This window comes from Silurus aristotelis (assembly GCF_946808225.1).
Source record: "Silurus aristotelis genome assembly, chromosome: 25".
Taxonomy (NCBI): domain Eukaryota; kingdom Metazoa; phylum Chordata; class Actinopteri; order Siluriformes; family Siluridae; genus Silurus; species Silurus aristotelis.
In genome coordinates this window covers 9,309,167-9,331,040 of record NC_139598.1, presented here as the reverse complement: position 1 = coordinate 9,331,040, position 21,874 = coordinate 9,309,167, and the positions used below count along the sequence as shown (strand labels likewise).

General features: G+C 38.3%; 1 protein-coding gene across 1 annotated transcript; it reads left to right on the top strand.

Moving 5' to 3' along the window:
• Positions 1 to 200: 200 nt before the first annotated feature.
• Positions 201 to 16,697, top strand: prpf4bb (pre-mRNA processing factor 4Bb). The gene is made up of 15 exons (XM_083529879.1): positions 201 to 375; positions 1,243 to 2,475; positions 5,166 to 5,321; positions 5,858 to 6,013; positions 6,184 to 6,265; positions 6,393 to 6,603; positions 9,127 to 9,200; positions 9,323 to 9,413; positions 9,624 to 9,771; positions 12,172 to 12,309; positions 13,447 to 13,600; positions 13,742 to 13,856; positions 14,672 to 14,823; positions 14,948 to 15,034; positions 15,266 to 16,697. Exons 1-15 carry the CDS (start codon positions 329 to 331, stop codon positions 15,467 to 15,469), a joined length of 3,048 nt encoding a protein of 1,015 aa, XP_083386005.1. The 5' UTR covers positions 201 to 328; the 3' UTR covers positions 15,470 to 16,697.
• Positions 16,698 to 21,874: the final 5,177 nt, after the last annotated feature.

The following is a 21,874-nucleotide window of genomic DNA, read 5'->3' as shown; positions in this document are numbered from 1 at the left end:
TATTATTCATTTAAAGTAGTAAATAAAACATTTATGACATGTAATTCCGAATTTTTATTGAGTTTACAGTACAGTATATGTACATTTCCCCTGGAAAAAGGAACCATCAACAGGAGAGTCAAAACCTCGCGATTTCTTTGTTACTCGCAAGGGGTCATAGAACGTCACCTCCCGTGAGTATCGAGGTTGCACTGTACTCTGTACAATGCTTTGCTGAGTTGCAGTTATAGCATGTGCCGACCCATAGGGGCAGAATCGGTTAATTTTGACTTTCAATCCACCACGAAACCACCAAAGAAGAAAACACACCATCCACTAGGTGAAGAAAATGGCCGACGTTGAAATGGACTTACAAAGTGAGAGGTTGAATAACGGGTAAGAAACTGAGTTTACAAAGAATTGCTCCAAATTAATAATTGCAATAGTGCCCTTTTTACGGGATGATTTATGATTGAATCTTTTGTTCCGTTGTGAATATAGCTGTTTTCATATCAATTTTATTGCATGCTAACGTTACTATGCTAGCTAGCTAGCTAAATAGCTTATGTTGCTACAAGCCAATTTCCACCGACCGCAATTAGGCGGCGGGCAGTTTACTAGCTAGTTGGTGGAACACATGTACTATCTTATGTATTTATTTAGACTGTATTGTTCTAGTAATGTGTAATTTCCAATTCCTATGGGTGTTTTTAAGACGCCAACTTTTGTTCCGCGTATACTTTTGTTTAACACGTTTCCGCGTTAGTTGTCTAGCGAAAAGAAACTCCAGAGCTAACGCTAACGTTAATCTTGCCTACGAGACACGCTTTTGTTCAGATCAGTTAACTGTCTTCATTTGATAATACAGATGCCGTTTGTTTTTGTAATGCAAAGAAACTAAAATTACCTTATGTCTTGTAGATCTAAAACGCATTTAATTATATTGTTTAATTCTATTCATTTTTATTTGTTTAGCGTTTTTAACAATGAACATTGTCTCAAAGCAGCTTTACACAGATAATGTGGTGATAAAGAATGAATAAGACTGTTCATTAAAACGTTCTTTTATTGTGTCAAAGTATTACAATAACGTGTATGTGCATGGGGCACTCTTGTCTCTTTAGTCTCAGGTTGGAGGCTTACATTAGTTTCCTAACATTTCTGTTTGTTCTTCTAAAGTTTAGGGATTGATTAAGAAACTGTTTCTGCGATGGTGTCGTTTGTCATTGCTTGTTAAAATAATTTGTATATTTATTATAACAGTAAAGAAGATTTGGCAAATCCATTAAAGAGTGGAAAAGAGAACAGTGAAATGTCTGAAGAGGATGACGAGGAGGAGGGCACAGAGCAAGCTGAGGTAAATGGGAGGAACAGAGATGAAACTTCCAAACATCACAGCAGCAACAAACACAAAAAAAAGAAGCACAAGCACCGTAGCAAGCACAAAAAGCATAAACATGCTTTAGAGGAGGAAAAGGAGCGCAAGCGCAAACACAAACACAAGCATAAGAAGCATCGTCGCAAAGAGAAGACACCTACCCCTTCAGGAGCCGTTCACCGAAAGGCTGAAAATGCCTCTCCTTCATCTGAGAACCCGAATGTGGATGACCGGGCTCTGCTAGAGGATTTGGAGAAGCAGAGAGCTATGATCAAAGCTGAGCTGGATAGCCAGCTGATGGAAGGTAAGGTTCAGTCAGGAATGGGCCTTATCCTGCAGGGCTATAATTCAGGCTCTGAGGAGGATGGAGAGGGACACAGGCCCCGGAATGGAGAGCAGTGCCAAAAAGGCAATGGGGGTAAAACTCAACCACCAAGGGATCGTAGCAACAGGGGTAGCAAAACCAAACAGGACTCGCCAGATAATAAAATGAGCACAAAGCTACATAGCCTCTCCAGAGAGGGAGACAGAGTGACGAGGGAGAGCAGAGGCAGCCGTCTGAGTAAGAGTGGGAAAGAAATAGCAGAGTACAGCAGGTCCAAAGATAGGAGGAGTTCACAGAGCCAGAACCGATCTCGTGAGAGAGTAAGGAAATCACAATCCCCATCCAGTAAGAGGCGCTCAGTAGAAAAAAGAACAGAGCAAAAGAGGTGCTCGTCTGAAGGAAAGGAGGCTCGAACAGACAGACACCCGTCTCCTCGTGAAGAGGAAAGGAGGACAGCCCAGGAGCTGGGAAGACAGCGATCGGGTTCACCAGCACACTTGCACTATCAGAGGTCACAGTCCAAAGATGGCCGCTCAGAGGCAGACAAGGCCAAGAGACCCGGCAAATCGCCTTCCAAGGATGCTTCGTCAGGAAAGGAGAACCGCTCGCCACGCCACCGGTGGGCATCAAGTCCACGGCAAGGCCGTAGTTCTTCCACTCACCGGAGAGAGCGCCAGACTCATCAAGCAGCATCATCTGGATCCAAACAGAACTACTCTCCTTCTAGGAACAGGTCCCCTGCAAGGAAGGGCCGTAGTCGCTCAGCTGATCGCAGAAGAGACTCACCATCAAGGTAGGAATTTGTAAAATTATGCTAAAAACCTGATTTATATTTTGGTGAAATTTATATATTTTTTCCTACTGCTGTACACTGTATAAAAAGTGCAAATATACAAGTACAACTTGAGAATAAATGAGGGAACAAAATAGATTTTAAACTTTACTAGTTATTTTCTACCGTATTAAGCTAATTTGGAACTGCCATCCAATGACGACGGAATGTTTTTCCATTATGTAAAACATCGATAGTTAATACATATAATCCAAAAATACAGTGCATGTCAGAGGTTTGGGTACTCCTAATCTTTTATTGTTTTTTTGTTACTCTTGCATGTTGTTTATTTGCAACAAACTAGGTAAAAGTCAAAACATACAAGAACTGGACAGTGAATGACTGGCAGAAAATGTTATGGCTGCAACTAATGATTATTTGGATAAACAATTAATCAGACATTCATTATAATAATTTTTGATTGATCAGATAAAACAATATATATTTTTTTAGCTGTTTTGCTTATTATAACTATATAAAACCCTAATTCAGGGTATTTATGCGTAAAAGTGCACTTAAAAAATGCAAAAGCCAAATACTGAGTAACTATCTTTTTTACATTTTATAAAGCTTATAGTTTCTGCTTGTTGAGGAGTGCATGGGGATTTCTCCTTGAACAAGTTCACACATGCTGCATTGTTCCCTTTTTAATGATAATTTGAATTGAAGATGGCAAGTTGACAACCATGCTTAAAAAAATCCATATAAAATTTACCAGTTTTGACAATTTTTGTTTAAAAAGAATAGCTTTGTTCAGTTGTGAAGATATAAGCATCTAGGATATGTAATAATTTAATTTGTATAATAATTAAGTGATATATGTATAAATTAAATATACAAACTTTGAAAACTAGCGGTTGAACATATGGTAAAGCGGCAGTGAATCACATTTTGAAAGTTAACAAGTTAACTGTGAAAAAATAGTGAAAAATGCTATTAAAAGAGAATAGAATGGAAAAACACAGCAAGCTTGGTTTAGTGTTTCACCATTTAAATCCATCACTATAGAGATTGAATCACCAATCTAGGTGATTGCACAACCTAATGCTCGTAAACAGAACAGATCCAGTGCGACTGTCCCAAACAGTTTACACAATAGCACTTCGATAAACTATACCATTTATACATGGGGATTATGCAGTTTTTTTTGCTTACTGTGCTGATGTTTCGCTTCCATCCATGAAACCTGTGTTTTCTTTTCACGTGCTCGTGCATTACTGTCGTACTTCCATGACACACAAGCTCAGCTTTGCATACGTTACAGGTTACAGTCTTCATTGTTGCGTTTAATATAAAATGCTAAATGCCTTGGATGACTTGGGACGCACCCTTTTTTTGTTGCTGGTTAACCTGTATTCTCCACCATTTCACATGCTGCTGTGTTCTCTTGCCATCACGCTAACCCGTCCATGAGCAGCCCAACTAATCAGCTTATTGTTATCGATTATTAACAATTTTATCGATTAGTTGTTGCAGCCCTAGAAAACTTTGTGGACTCGAGTCTAAATGTAGCATTTTTAGCATTAATGGAATAACTTTAAAATGTTGACAGACTCTCACACACAGTCATGGAGGTGGAAGATTAAAGGTATAGGGTTGTTTTTTTCAGTCAAGGTAGGTTGGAGACTTATTCTGGGTAAAAAGAATATTGAACCAAAATGGCTATCATTGCATACTTCATTGCCATGTTGCCAAATCGCTGATTTATGCTGATCAGAATCGCACTTTTAAATCCACAAGTGGATGGTCTGATTGAATTATTGAAAAAAAAATTAACATTTATATGAATAACATTTTTATATAAATTAAAAATCATAAAGCTATATCAACTTTTCATTAAAATTTTAGATCCTTAGTCTGTATCTAAATGACCCCAGATGTTTTTCATACTTTACAATGACGATTTCAATGCACTTTTGTTAATCAATTAGAATATGGGTATTTGCGAAATGCTGTACATGTCTTTCTGATGATTTGTTACATAATTACATATCTAAGATTATCCACTTAAACCTATGTGGTCTTTTCCCAAACTTTAAGAAAATTGTTGCAGACTGGTTGCAGACTGGTCTATACCAAGTGTGATTTACTATTGTGGTCTGGCCATTTAGTAAAGTGGAATAGAAATTGAAATGCAAAAGACAGATACGTTTCTTTCCAGACCCTATGGATGAAGCCTTTTGCCTCTTATACACATTTGTTTTCTTATGTTAATAATTTACATTTGCTGCACTTAATCACAACTAATATTGCATTTAATAGTAAATCTTACCCAACACAATACAAATTATGAACAGCTGGTTCAGACTTTAGCAAACCAATTAGTGAAAACCACCTTACATGTACAGTACTATTATAGGGGTAATGTATTTTGGTGTTAACATTGAAGTTTATTCACAGGACAGTTCACAGCAGTTTGTTGATTGTAGGATTGATGAAATGTTAGATCTGATTGTTCAGTTCAAGTTGAGAACAGTACTACATAATTTAAACAATACCTAAACTGATCTATACAGTTATCATTTGCTTTGGTTGTGTTGGTGATGGGAAACCCACAGGGTGGATGAATTCAGTGTAGATGCTTTAACTTTAAATTAAACATATATTTCACTAGCTCTTCCTTCAGAATAGAATATTTCTGTCTTCTTTAGGAAACGCTTGCGTGTAGATGGGACTGGAAGGTCATATGAAACTAGCCCAGCGCGACGAAGGGTCAGCCGGTCACCACTCAGACGAAGGTCTTTGTCCCCACGGCGTCAATCGCGCCCCTCACCACGATGGCGGAGTCGATCTCCTTTTAGACGAAGGTTAGTATAAAATTCACTCTTTATTACAAACAGTATGAGTTAAGTACCGTTACTTCCGGACTATTAAGCGCACCTAAATATAAGCCATCGGTGGAAGCTTTTCTCCCGATGCAGTGCAGCTCAGAACACAGGTGAAGGGCGTTTTTTCATGCCCGGTTGTTTTCAGCATGACGAATGATTAACTTTTCCTGTGGACAGTCCCAGGGAGTAGCAGGTCAAACGTCAGAGGTACCTCATCCATATTTATGATGTCGTGCGGGCCGATTCAGTGGGAGCGCGCTGGATTTAATATAAAGAGTTCCATTGGTTCACCTAAACCCATTCAGCAATTTAATTAATCTAATGTTACGGGGCTCCGCGCTTTTTTGCCGCCATGAAGCTTGTGAAACCGGGAAAAACTCGGAAAAAATCCATAAATTAGCCGCTTAAGTGTTTTAAGTTGCGAGGTTCAAAGCGTGGGGAAAAAGTAGCGGCTTATAGCCTGGAAATTATGGTACACTGCAGTTCTTACACTGGAAATAATCTCTTTTTTTTAGGTCTGGTGAGAGGGATCGTTTCGGGCACAGCAGAGCTCGTCGCTCTACGTCCAGAGAACGTGCGCGCAGGAGGAGGCGCAGTCGAGATGAGGACAAATACAAGGGGAGTTTGTCAGAGGGCATGAAGGTGGATCAGGATTCCTCCTCAGAAGATGTGTGAGTAGAAGTTGCTTGCATTTCATCATTGTTCTACAGGAAAGCACTGATATATATTTTTATATTGATGGATCTTTACCTATATGGTTACATTAAACTGGATACGTAGGCATTTCTGTGATTTTGGTGTTATTGGTTGTTATATGTATTTATGAGCACTCTTTGTTCAGGATAGAAGATTTTGATGCCGAGGAGGAGGACGAAGAGGCTCTGATTGAAAAGCGACGACAGCAGCGACTAGCAATAATGCAGGTGGGGGAAACGGTACTTGCCATTAAAATGAAAGAGTATGTGGCGCTCTGTAATCTGCTGCCAGCAACAAATTATGTTCTTACAAGCACTGATTTGTATACCAACACAATCCTGCATATGTCATTAGAAATACAGGACAGCAAAGGACGACAGTAACATGGGCTTAATGGTGTCAGAGCCAAGCAGTCCCCAGAGCAGCACACGCAGTCGCTCTGCCTCACCAGACGACATCCTGGAGCGTGCTGCTGCCGATGTTAAGGAGTACGAACGTGAAAATGTGAACACCTTTGAGGATAATGTGAAGGCCAAGCTCAACCTCATAGCTCAGGAGAAAGAGGGTATGTGCTGCTTTACAGCTTAGAGTTTGTGTGGTTATTTGAGGTAGGACATCATTTTTAGTTTCTTTGTATTCACACTGATTTTGATTATATTCATGTCCTCTGTGACACCCTGATTAGTTTGAGGAAAGGTGAGGACATGAGAGGTAGGTGTTATTGAGAGTGGCAGTAGGATCTTTTTTTTTTTTTTTTACGTTTGAATGTTAGTGTCATAATCTTCAAGAAATATGGTAAACATCTTAGGAGGAACCAGATTCACAAGGGAACCCATCCTCATCTTAATGACACCAGATAGTTCATTATTGCTTCAAGTATTCACTGATGGACACTTGATTGCATAACTGTTTGTGGCATTTGTAGACCCAAGTCATTGTACATTTGCACAAAAAAAACCTTGGGGCCAATCAGACGCCTCCCTGATGGTACTGCACGATGCCATTGCATAATCTGCCTGTATTTCTCAGCATTGAAGACACCATTAATTCTGAACAAATCTCTAACTCTATTTGCAGAAATGCAACCCCAAACTTGCAGAAAGCCTCCAACAATCTTCACTGTTGATTGAAGATTGAAGCCTCCAACAATCTTCACTGTAGATTAATTAAATTGCTTCACTGTTGACACTAATTATTGTACCGCTCTCCAGCCCTTTTAGCAAACAACTTCTTTTAACTCGTCTGTCTAGAGCACCTAATTTCCTATTTTTCAATACATAGTTGAGTCGCTTAGCCTTGCTTCCATTTCAAAAGAAAGCCTTTTTGGCCACTAACCTTTCAGTACATGGGTGTACCTGGGTCCCACTAGTTTCTGCTAGTTCTCTGCTGGACATATTCCAACGTATAGGGAAGTAAGAAAGGCACATCTTTTATCCACTACATAACCTTCATTGGCCTGACCACTGTGTCTAACATTGCCTTTTTGGCCTTGAACAGCACAAACATTGTCTGCTTTAAAATCTTTGCCTGGAAAAGACACTGCGGATGCTTAATAGCTACCTTGTCTTGTTGCTGTGTTTTGCCATGGTGTATAATCTGTGACATGAAACTGTCTTCCACAAGCTCATCTTACTAGCAGATTATGGCGTTTTACACAGCTGCTTTAGTTCATGTGTTTCAGTCTATGAATGAATTTAATATTTACACCCGCTTGGTATAAATGGTTAATCATATACCTGACTCTGATCTTATTAAATCCCTGAATTTGTGCAAGTGTACAAAGTGTGCAAAAGTATTAATTGAATTCCAGATAGTTGTCACGCCAAATATTGATTTAGATTTCTCTTCTGTTTATTTTCTTTCCATTTTGTAGATTGATAATAAATGAACACTTGAATTTTCAGCATTTTCACTTTTGGGGGGTTTTCATACATTTTCAGAAATCTACATTAATACTGAAGATTTTCAGTATTAACAAACTACTTATGAACTATTGTTCATAGTATAATTTGCTTTGATGAGAGGTTTGCACACTCTTGAAAATCACTCAGCCTCATGTGTTAGTCACCTGGAATGGTTTTCCAATAACCTTTAGGAGTTCCCAGAGTTGCTGAGTACTTGTTGGCTGCTTTTCCTTCCCACTTAGGTCCAACTCATCCCAAACTACCGGAACATGATTTAGATTTAGGCCAGGTCAGAAGGCCATCTGATGTAGCACTCACTCTCCTCTTTGGAGAAATAGCTCTTGCATAACCTGAAGGCGTGTTTGGGGTCATTGTCCTGTTAGAAAACAAATGATTGTCCGACTGATTGCAAACCGAATGGGATGGCATGTCACTGCAAAACGCTGTGGTAGATTTGCTGTGTTACTGTGCCCCTTACTTTTTACTAAATCACCAACATTGTAAAAGCACCATCACAAATCCTTCTCCATGCTTCATAGTAGGAATCACACATTCAGAAATTCTGTTCACCCTCTGTACATTTAATAAAGACAAATTTGGATGCAAGCAGAACAAAGGACAGCTTTCCTTCAAGGAGATCTCTGATCTCCAGTCATAAAAAAAACTTTGTGTATACACAACTTTTATTTAAAATTGTAAATCACCAACGTAAAGTTATTTAAAGTGTAAATTCCAAGTTTTTTAAAACATCAATAATTGTGCATAGTATCGGTGGCAATTTCCATTAAACCCAGTAACTTCTCACTCCTGTTTACCATAACATGTTGAGGGTTGGTCACAAATGAACTTAGAAATGTAATGAGAATTTGTCATATATGTCTATATGAAGATTAATGACTAATTTTGTGCTGTGTGCATTGTTTTTAGCATTGATGGTGTATATTGTTTAGACAAAGTCACAAACTTATTTTTCTTAAAGAATTGCATTTTATTACTGACAAATTTGTATTGATCTCAAGTTTTTATTCTTTTTGCTTGGGGCAGGAAAAAATTGCACATTTTGAAACATAGAAAAATCTTTTCCACACCTTCACTGCATACATACTCTGGCATGGTTGTTTTATAAAAATTAAAAGCTACACACTGCATCAAGGTGAACAGTTGTTCTGTTTTATGTTCATCAGGAACAAACACAAAGAAACCGTCTGCCCCTGACATGTTCACAGAGTCGGATGACATGTTTGCTGCAGATTTTGATGTAAGTGTGTGGGAAAAAATACATACATATTGTGCCTTTTTATTTATTTATTTATTTATTTTACAGTAGATGACTGTATAAACATTGTTCACAAATACTCATTAACCCCCCACCACCCCCAGAGTGCCAGGCTCAGGGCTGTTGGAGTTGGCAAAGACTTTAAGGAAAACCCAAATCTTAGAGACAACTGGACCGATTCTGAAGGATACTATCGTAAGTAACCTGGTTAAAAAAAAAGACAAATTTTTGCAGCTGGTGGCAAATCAAAGCTTTTAAAAAATTTCAATCGGTAAAATAACACACGAGTGTTTGTAATTTTCAGGGTTTGTGTGCGTTTGATATTTTCAGTTTCTTCTCAGTGTTTAAAAGCAAATAAAATGAACATAATTTTTATATGTTGCTTTTTATTTTTTAACTCACCAGGTGTGAACATTGGTGAGACGTTAGATAAGCGCTACGATGTCTATGGCTACACAGGGCAGGGTGTATTCAGTAATGTTGTCCGAGCCAGAGACACTGCACGTGCTGGCCAGGAGGTGGCAGTGAAGATCATCCGCAACAACGAGCTCATGTAAATGCATTAATTTAACATTAATAATAAGCAGGGTTAATCTGGCAAAAAAAAAAAAAAAAATATATATATAATATATATATAATATATATATATATATATATATATATATATATATATATATATATATATATATATATATATATATATATATATATATATATATTTATATATATAAAAAATACACACATACACTGGCGATTAAAATTAGAGAACAATTTATAAACAATTGAACAATTCTGAAATAATGTCATCTTCACTGCTCAACAGCTGAAGGAGTTTTTGTCCTGTCTATACCATGCTACCAGAACACCCTTTTTCACGAAATAACTAAGGCATTAAAAAAAAAAAAAAATTATTTAGCAGAAAACACAATGATCAAAATTAGAGAACACTTTCAGATAACTCCCAGTTATTGGTGTTAATCTGGCACCAGGTGCCAATTTCCTTGATTATCTGTCAACCCCTATTTAACTGGCAGCCTAACTTCCAGTTTCACTGACTCTGCAAGATGGTGGGCCGTTCTAAAGTGACTGAAAGCCTCCGGCAGCAGGTTGTCCAGATGAAGGCCAAAGGGATGACCCTATCAGCCATAGCAAGACAAGTTGGTCATTCCAAATCTGTGATTTCAAGAATATTGAATCTTTACATCATCACAAACTCATTCAAGTCCGCCAAGAAGGCTGGTCGTCCACGGAAGACAAATACAAGAGAGGACAGGATACTGCAGAGGATCTCAATGGGTAATCGTTTCCACACTGCAGCTAAAATTGCTCACCAGTTTAGCGCTGAACAGGTTAAGGATCTCGTCATACAGTGTCTCGACGGTTAAGGGCATTTGGACTGAAAGCCCACTCTGCAGTGACCAGACCTCTCATTAGCAGAAAGAATCAAAAGGCTAGACTAAGCATGTTGTGTGGACAGAGGAGAACTGGTCCAAAGTTCACTTCAGTGATGAAAGCAAGTTTAATTGATTTGGGTCTGACGGGAAACATTATGTTCAGCGGCAAACTGGAGAAAGACTGAACCCAAAGTGTGTAAAGAAGTCAGTGAAAAGTGGAGAAGGAAGTGTCATGGTTTGGGGCATGTTTTCTGCAGCAGGACTTGGGCCTCTTATACAGCTACATGGTAGAGTGAATGCAAATGTTTATCAGAACCTTCTTCAACAACATATGGTTCCTTCCCTGTGTTCATCACCCAATCAGCCCGCAGTGTTCATGCAGGCCAACGCTCCATGTCACACAGCAAAACGGGTAAAGCAGTTCCTTGAAACTGAAAACATTGAAATAATGACATGGTCTGCCCAGAGTCCTGATCTCAACCGAATAGAATAACCTCTGGAAAATCCTTGGCGACAAAGTTATGGCCAAGAAACCCACTACAGTCACCGAACTGTGGAGGAGAGTAGACCAAAATCACACCAGAGCAGTGTGAGAGACTAGTGCTGTCCTGTGGCCGGAGATGTGCTGAATTAATTCCTGTAATTAAGGCCTGTACACTTCCTACTAATTGCTGACTGTTGTAACCTTCAGAAAATTTTGTTGTAATCTTTTTCCATGCTACAGTCATTGTTCTCTAATTTTGATCAGTGTGTTTTCTGCAAAATAATGTTTGTTTTTTTTTTTTTTAATGCCTTAGTTATTTTGTGGAAAAGGTGTTCTGGTAGCATGGTATAGACAGGACAAAAACTCCAACTGTTGAGCAGTGAAGTTGACATTATTTCAGAAGTGTTCAATTGTTTATAAATTGTTCTCTAATTTTGTTTGCCAGTGTTTGTGTGTGTGTATGTATGTATGTATGTGTGATATATATATAATAATAATATATATAATGACTATATCAAGGGTGTTTTTGGGACATTGGTTTTAGATGCAAAGTTTTTTTCTAGTTATTAAAGAGAGCAGCCATGCATTAGGAATAATGCAGTTACTATTCATCACTTCTTATGTTGTCGATATTTAAAAAGGTGCTATAACTGGATAGGTGATTGACATGCAATTTAATATTTAATCAAATAACTTTGGTTAATTAATTTTTATTAGAAAATAGAAATAAAACAAAAATGTTCTGGAAAGTCCTTTTGGTTGACCTTCAGGTGGTAAAAACAAAAATTGCCCGTAGTCCCTGTCAGAAGGCAGTGATTTTTGCCAGAAATCATGCAATTCAGATTTTAGATTATGCCTGTGTTGGTTTCTTCTTTTAGCCATAAGAGAATTATTGAGGTCAGGCACTGATGTTAAGTGAGGAGGCCTGGGGTAAAGTTATTGTTATTATCCCATTAAGGATGAGGTCCTGACTCCAGAAATCTTAAACTTCATTCTAGATACTATGTTGCAACAGTGTGTTTACCTTGTTTAGTTAACACAATTATGCCTCACATTTTAATCTTTCTGATTACAGGCAAAAGACAGGGCTGAAGGAGTTGGAGTTTCTGAAGAAGCTTAATGATGCTGATCCTGATGATAAATTCCATTGTTTGCGCCTCTTCAGACATTTCTACCACAAACAGCACTTATGTCTGGTGTTTGAGCCTCTAAGGTATTGCGTTATGAGTGTGCATGTCTGTTTGTTTTTTTAAAAGATATTCTACCACATATCTGGGGACTTGAGAGGTTAAGTCTATATACTGTGTTAAATTTGTGCATAATGCACTCAATGTGTGCATTATTTTGTAACAGCAAAACTGCCTCCTTATAACAGCAGTATTTTTTTTTTTTTAGTAAAAATGGAAGCAGTGTTGGTTGTTGGCAACCTAATATTCACACTGCTTTTTGTGAAGTTTATTTGTAGCAATGTGTCTGTCGGCAATATCTTATTGCATAGATATGATTGGTGTACTAAATTTTTACCATGTTTATTATATTTCTATTTTTTTGTTCCTCGTTTCACAGTGCACCAACAAACAGAACATACTCAGAAAAAAAGAATAGAAATATAATAAACATGGTAAAATGTAGTACACCAGTATATATATTTTTAATTGATAGTTGTGCAGTAAAGGAACTTTGCAGTGAATCTTATCTTCAGAATCTAGTTGCATTTTTTTTGATGGCTGTCGTGAGAAGAGTCTGTGTCTGGAGTTGTGAAAGTGTCCTTGACCTGCTACATTCTAAAGCAGAATCCCTTAAGAAAGTTCCCAAAAGGCAGTTTTACAGCATAATAATGACCCCAAACACATCGTCAAGATGTCAACTGTCTTGCTGAAGGTGAAGGTGATTAAGCACCAGTGGGGCATCCTCAAACAGAAGGTGAAGTGCCATGTGTCTAAAATCCAGCAGCTCATGATGCCATTATGAAGAAGTGGAAGAGGATTCCAGCAGCAACCTGTGCAGCTCTGGTGAATTCCATGCCCAGAAGGATCAAGGCAGTGTAGATAACAATGTTTCTCACACAAAATATTGACACTTTGGACATAGTTTTGATATGTTCACTTAAGAGAGTACTCACTTTTGTTGCCAGCTATTTTGAACATTTTAAATTGTTTTCAGAGGACAATAGATCTATACCGCTATACAAGCACATGTATAATGTATATAGTATACATACGCATAAACAACTGCAATACTGTTATATATGAAAACTGTGCACTACATGCATTATGTACATATTGCAGCACAAACTGTCATTATTTCTTATGTAACATTTATTTTAGCCTTCCCTATCTTTCTCCCTTAGTATGAATCTTCGTGAGGTCTTGAAGAAGTATGGCAAAGACGTAGGTCTCCACATTAAGGCTGTTCGTTCCTACAGCCAACAGCTCTTTCTGGCCTTAAAGCTTCTGAAGCGCTGTAATATTCTACATGCTGACATCAAACCTGACAACATATTGGTGAGCTTAACCAGGACAAATGACAGACATCACAACTTCATATATTAATAAACTGTATGGCCAAATTTTTATTAGTAACTAGTGCTTTTTTTTTATTAGCATTTTATTGATTTATCTTTCACCACTGGCCTTAATGTTTAGGTGAATGAGTCAAAGACCATCCTCAAACTATGTGATTTTGGTTCGGCCTCCCACGTGGCTGATAACGACATTACTCCTTACCTGGTCAGCCGGTTCTACCGAGCTCCTGAGATCAGTAAGATCACCTTCTTTGACCTCTTTGGTGTAGCTTTTGGTATACTTTACCGTATTTTTCAGACTATAAGCCGCTACTTTTTCCCCAGTTTTTGAACCCCGCGGCTTAAACAACGAAGCGGCTAATTTATGGATTTTTTCTGTTTTTCCCGGTTTCACAAACTTCAAGCCAAAAAACTGAGACATAACATTAGACCAATTAAATGTGTTCTGAGGTGCATGGCATTGGGAGAAAAAACTTCCACGGAAGGAGGAGACAGTGAACAATGACTTTTTTTGTAGGTTACTGTTTAGATACAAGTCGTTGTAACGCGTTGAGTCTGGGTAAAGGGAGAGCTCACTAACTCCAGTTGCAACACAAATCATATAAGCACAGACAGGTTTCCAAAACTCTTGCTTTTTTATTTTTCTTGGCAACAGTGTTACGAGTTAGTCAGAGTAATGAACATCAGAAAATAATGACATATTCCTCGGTCTTGCACACATGCAGTAATACCGGAAAAATGCGGTGGCAGGCTATTCCCAAAATGCTCTTTTGCTCTGCTCTTAAAGGAGCCACAACATATTTCACCCCGTTACACCATGTAACAGACACTGTCTTTCATTAAAACCTGTGTAAAGTTCATTAGGTTCAGTATAGACTTATAGACAGGTGCGGCTTATTTATGTTCAAAATAAAAATTCAGTGGGTGCGGCTTATATATTGCGCTTAATAGTCTGGAAATTACGGTAGTTTGTTTGTTTATTTCGTTGTAAAAGTTCTTGGAATTTATGCAAGCTTGTTTATTCTTCTTTTTCTTCTTTTTTTGCCTGTAGTTATTGGAAAGCCATATGATTATGGAATTGATATGTGGTCAGTAGGTTGCACTCTGTATGAGCTTTATACAGGAAGGATCTTATTTCCTGGCTCTTCAAACAACCACATGATCAAACTGGCGATGGACCTTAAAGGAAAAATGCCCAACAAGGTCTGACCTGCACTATGGAATAAATAATTATTTATCTCATGTTATTGAATTGATTATATTTCATTATGCTTGTGGCATTGTTATTTTTTGATATACCATTAAGCATTTTTGTTATTCATTGCAGATGATTCGGAAAGGTTTTTTTAAAGATCAACACTTTGACCAGAACCTAAACTTTCTGTACATAGAAGTGGACAAAGTGACTGAAAGGGTTCGTTTGAATTTATATTTATAACATTCTTTACACATTTTGTGATTTTTCATGACCTTTTGTCTCATGTTTTCATATTTTTGCATATTACATTTAGTAGTAAATGGTGAAAAAGAACAGTGCTACAATAATTACTACTTTCTAAACAACTGTTAACCTTTAATGTACCCATGCTTATGCAAACATACAAACACTGCCCAATACTCATATATACACTCTGTTTCTTAATAGGAGAAAGTGACAGTAATGAGCACTATTAACCCTACTAAAGACCTGCTGGCAGACCTGATTGGTGGCCAGAGACTTCCAGAAGAGCAGAGAAAGAAAGTGATGCAGCTGAAGGATCTGCTTGATGGCACTCTGATGTTAGACCCTGCCAAGCGCATCAGTATAAACCAAGCCCTGCAGCAGTCATTCATTCAGGACAAGATTTGACCTTTTTTCCTGTGTATCACATCTGACCTTTTTTGGCCTTATGCTGGAAGTGCAGTGGCCTGCCAGCTCTTTTCCTGGATATCTAGCATCCTATGAAAGTTTAATTCTGATCCCAGTCTGATACTTCTGTTTTGTTATTTGAGTGTAAAAGGACTGATAGCTATGTTGGATATGTTTAAATGTGTGGAGCTGAAATCTGGGAAGCAGATCAACAAATAGATTCACTTACAGCACTGGAGTTGGATTGAACCAACAAACTATATCTTAGAATGTCTGGAACCATTGGAGATTTTTCTTTTTGTTTGTTTTATAAGCATTTCTTGTTTGCATTTCTGGTTTTTATTGTAAATATCCATACACAATTACATGTTCACATAAGACTTTTTTTTTTTTTTTTTTTTGCAATTGTTGTTAAAATTTGATTGCTCATTTATTATAAACGGGATGTCCAAAAAAAAAAGTAAGACTTTGTTTAAATGACAATGTTTAAAATTGCATTGTGTGCATACTTCCCTTTTTATCATCTGTTCTACTTCAGCAGCAATATCTCACAAGAAAAAACCCTTTTGATTCTCTTTAAACCATTCCACCATCATTATTTGTATCGGATGAAAACTGACATCACATTCAAATATACTTTTTGTTAAAAAAAAAAAAAAAAACAGTTCAAACCAGTGACAAATTGCCTGGTAATAACAATCATCTTAAAGTATGTAATTGAGCTGTAGTTTGTGTGTCTATCTGAGAAATAGCGTCCTTGTGTTCTATGTTGTAACATTTACATTAATACAACATGCAGATTTGATACATTGAATGAGCAGTGGATGGTAATAGTAAAAAAATCAGTATTGTAAGTAGTGAAACAGCACTATTATAGAATTTTATATTCTACTAAAAGAATTTAACAAATGGCTTTCTTGAACAGTCTTTAATTAGACCAGTATCTCATAATATGCTTTACATGTACACTGGTTATCATTAGTATAATACTTTTGGTTAACCTTAAGAAGAATGTTTTTAGAATTGTGCAGTGCATCTTTGCTTCAGAACAATACTGTAGCAAGAATCCCCCTAAACAATACTGGTTTCTTTCTGGTGCCTTCGGAAATAAGTGTCATCTAAAACTTACCAACTTTCAGAAGCAGTCATAATGTGTGTACACTAACAATTTTTTTAATAGCCACCATCCACCCAAGTTGCCAATTTCCATCTAATTTAATTTTTTTTTTTTTTAAGATGCCCTGTATTACACAACATTTCTTTGGTTATGAAAATCTTGTGCAATATTTATTAGACCATCAAATGTGTTTGCTGTTTTCCTAACTAAGGAATATTAATGAAATTACAGTTGATCAACTTTCTTAAACTTGAGGTGACAGAAAAATGTGGTCCATATTCAAGTGATTCCTAGATATTGGGAACAATTAAAAAAATGTTTTGAACCTTTAAATATCCTTTAACTATTAGTATAGTTATTTTGACAGTGGTCATTTGTCACAAAACAGCTTTGCTGAAATCTGGATGTCAAATTTAATTTTAAACCAGATTTAAAGAAAAACACTTAAATGACACTGGTTGGTGCGGTTTCTTTTCTATAGCTAGTGTACTATGTAGCACTGCTATTCAATCAGTGTTCCAATTCATTCCACCAGAGGTTTTTGGTGCAGTGGTTTTGCAGCTTTTTAAAAAGGAAAATTTAACAGTTTTGATGCTGATACAGCACTCTATGCATTGGTATGGTTACAGAAAGTACCCATTTCAGACAATAAAAATGGTACTTTTGGTAGATGTATCGGTTAAATGTCTCAAAATTGCTGACTGCAGGAATTTCCAGAGCTCAAACTCAGAAACCGTCTCAGGGAAGCTCTTCTGCATGTTTGTTGTCCTCATCGGGGTCTCGACCTGACTGCAGTTTGTCATTGTAACCGACTTGAGTGGACAAATGCTCACATTCGATGGCATCTGGCACTTTGCAGAGGTGTTCTCTTCACGGATGAATCCCGGTTTTCACTGTTCAGGGCAGATGGCAGACAGCGTGCGTGGTGTCGTGTGAGTGAGCAGTTTGCTGATGTCAACGTTGGTGGCGGTGGGGCTATGGTATGGGCAGGCGTATGTTCTGGACAACGAACACAGGTGCATTTTATTGATGACATTTTGAATGCACAGAAATACTGTGACGAGATCCCGAGGCCCATTGGGCTTTTCATCCATGACCATCACCTTATGTTGCAGCATGATAATACATGGCCCAGCTTTCCTGGAAGCTGAAAACATCCCAGTTCTTGCATGGCCAGCATACTCACTGGCCATGTCACCCATTGAGCATGTTTGGGATGCTCTGTATCGGCCTATACAACAGCTAATGAAGAGGAGTGGACCTACATCCAAAGGCCACAATTAACAACCTGATCAACTCTATGCGTAGGAGATGTGTTGCACTGCGTGAGGCAAATGGTGGTCAGACCAGATACAGTAAAACTGCACATTTTAGAGTGGCCTTTTATTGTGGCCAACCTAAGGCACACCTGTGCAATAATCATTCTGTTTAATCAGCATCTTGATATGCCACACCTGTGAAAAAGTCTTAGATCTTTGAGTTGAAAAATGGGGGCAAAAACAAGTGTTGTGTTTATAATTTTGTTCGGTGTAAATAAGACTATTTTATCTGAACGTGTGAATGTGTTACAGTGCTTTACTGTTGCCTGGGATGCAGAATGGTGGATTCCTGTTCACACAATAAATGTGATGCAACAATAATAATCCCAGGCCACCTCTGTATATGCTTCAAGTGTTTGGATCACATCTTCAATGTACTGATGACATGCTCTGATGAGCCAGGATTTATGTTAATGATGGGCTAAACTGACTTACTACTAGCTGCTCTGTCATCTTTTAGGTTTACTGAATGCAAAGCCAGCACCTTTGATTATGACTGATTATTAGATCTCTTACATTGTAAGTGATAATTCTGTAAATTAATTTATTGTAGTATATAACCTTTTTCTAACTGATGGTGTGCTCTAGATATTTACAATGATTTTTTTTCTAAAGACAATCAAAGTTGACAGCATAAAAACATCAAATCAGTGATTAGAACTCATCTGGAAGAGACAGATTTTACTAATTGCCTCATCAAAAACATAAGCTTTTTTTTTTTTACTGAATCTCTTACACATTTCCACACACATTTATCAAACACTTGATATGTACTTAGATTTTTTTTAAGTTACCTTTTTAAGTTACCTTGATTACTGCTATTTACTTCGATATGACATTAATTACTCCTTTCCTATTTATACTTGATTAAAAATACAAGGGTTCTTGCATTTGAATATGTACTTTAGTATTAAAGTAAAATGATTCATTTATAATAAATTCATGAATTGATGTTATTGTCTATAAGTTATATCCTTAATGAGCAAACCAGTGGTAAGGAAAAACTCCATGTATGGTATAAGGAAGAAACCTTGAGAGGAACCCATAACCCATCTGGGTGGCACCAAATGTCCATTCACTAAAGTTTTATCATTGTTGAGGTGTGCTCTTCAGTGATTTGTGCTTAAATGCAAATATGTAGCAGACTGTTTATATTAACTACAGTGCAAATCCATCCTCATATTTCTTGAGTTGCTCAGTAACTCCATAGATCTTTAGGCTGTTGTGGAACCATGTGCAACTGTACAGAGTGGTCTTTACTTGAAGAAATCTCCATCCAGAGGTAGAGCACCAGTATAAATTAGGCAGATCCGAAAAGAAGAAAGGAAGGGACATTATTTTTTGGTCACTAATACCTTTATCCATACCACCCTGTCCTCTACATCTGCCTCTTTCACAGCAACTACCTGCATGTCTTCCCTCACCACATCCATGAACCTCCTCCTTGGCCTTCCTCTTTTCCATCTTCCTGGTGGCTCCATCCTTAGCATTCTTCTACCAATATAATTCATGTCCCTCCTCTGCACATGTCCAAACCATCTCAATCTCGCCTCCCTCACCTTGTCACAAAAACGTCCTACATGCGCTGTCCCTCTAATAAACTTATTTCTAATCTTGTCCATCCTCGTCACTCCCAACGAAAACCTTAACATCTTCAGCTCAGCTACCTCCAGCTCCAACTCCTGTCTTTTACTCAATGCCACTGTCTCTAATCCATACAAAATCGCAGGTCTCACCACAGTCCTATAAACTTTCCCTTTCATTCTTGCAGATACCCTTCTATCATAAATCACTCCTGTCACTCTTCTGAACTCCACCACCTTCTCCAGCTCTTCTCCCTGCAACCGCACCACTCCACTGCCCTCCCTCTCATTTACGCACATGTACTCTGTCTTACTCCTACTGACTTTCATTCCCCTTCTCTCCAGCGGGTACCTCCACCTCTCTAGGCTCTTCTCAACCTGCTCACTACTCTCACCACATATCACAATATCATCCGCAAACATCATAGTCCATTGAGACTCCTGTCTGACCTGGTCCGTCAACCTGTCCATCACCACTGCAAACAGGAAAGGGCTCAGGGCCTATCCTTGATTCAGTCCAACCTTCACCTTGAACCAGTCTGTCGTTCCTACTGCACACTTCACTGCTGTCACACTGCTCTAATACATGTCCTGCACCACCCTCACATACTTCTCTGACACACCTGTCTTCCTCATACAATACCACAACTCCTCTCTTGGCACCCTGTCGTACGCTTTCTCTAAATCCACCAATACAAAATGCAATTCCTTCTGTCCTCTACACTTCTCCATCAACATTCTCAAAGCAAATAAGGCATCTGTGGTGCTCTTCCTCGGCATGAAACCATACGGTTGCTCACAGATGGTCACCTCTTCTCTCAGTCTGGCTTCCACTACTCTTTCTCATAACTTCATGGTGTGACTGATCAACTTCATTTCCTGTAGTTACTGCAGGTCTGCACATCTCCCTTATGCCTCAAGATCGGTACCAGAACACTCCTTCTCCATTCCTCAGGCATCCTCTCACCTTCCAGAATCTTGTTAAACAATCTGGTTAAAAACTCTACTGCCATCTCTCCTAAACATCTCCATGCTTCCAATACCGGTATGTCATCTGGTCCAACCGACTTTCCACTCTTCATCCTCGTAATCGCTGCTCTCACTTCCTCCTTACTATCCTATCCACTTCCTGCTTCACTAATTGCACATCATCCTAATTTCTCTCTCTCTCTCATTTTCCTCATTCATCAGCTGCTCAAAATACTCCCTCCACCTTCTCAACACACTCTCCTCACTAGTCAACACATTTCCATCTCCATCCTTTATTGCTCTAACTTGCAGTACATCCTTCCCAGCTAGGTCCCTCTGCCTGGCCACTATTTACGTTACTTAGTTACTTTTTATGGAAAGTAATGAGTTATATTACTTTTGCGTTACTTGTATCTCTTTCACGCCTTACAGGTGTAACAGGTGTAATATAGATAATTGCCATTAGAAAATAAGTTATATTAGGGCAAAATACGTGTCTTAAACATTTAAAAGACTGAACACTTTCCAGTCGCACTCTTTTGTACACTGCTTTGCAATCTGCCTTCGCCGTCAGAAATGTAACTATCGTTCGTGTATATAAGGTTGAGGGTGTGGGCTGCACACCGGTTATGTGGAGGGAGAACATACCTCTCGCTGTCATCACGTAAAACTTCGTGCAATTCGTAATTATGACCTCGTCCTCGTCTTCATCATTCTCTGCTTCATCATCAGCTTGAAACATTCTGAACGCTTTTACAAAGTTCGCGCTATTATCAGTGACAGTGGCAGATTATCTTCCCACAAAGAGCAAATGAGCTGTGAATTTGCTCTCTTTCTCCGCTGCGATGGAATCGTACGTGTCACCCACGGTGAACTTTTATTCTGAGCAGTCCATGGATCTGCAGTGGTGGAAAGTCGGCAAATGTTTTCTATATTTCTGTCTCCGTTTCCATATATTCAACAATATATATACACACACACACACACACACACACACACACACACACACACACACACACACACACACACACACACACACACATCTGTAGTGCTGTGCTTTGCATGCAGATGTTTTTTTTTTTTTTTTGAAGTGGTATTTTTTGCAGTTGACAAGAGCCAACACAAAATCTACACTTAACCATTATTTCTTTCTCCTTTTCCTCGACTATTTCAAAATAATAAGAATACTTTCATCGCAGTAATGTAATTCTCTGGTTTGCCATCTCCGCTTCTGACCAGCTTCTGTTCCCGCGGCTCGCACTTATGAGTGCGCGATTCTACATGACTACGTTCATTTTAATTCAGTATTTATTTTTTTATGTTTAATATTATTACGTAACGCACGTTACTTGTAACGCGTTACCCCCAACACTGCCCATCACCTCCTCATCACCTTTGTTCCCTTTACCTAAATGGC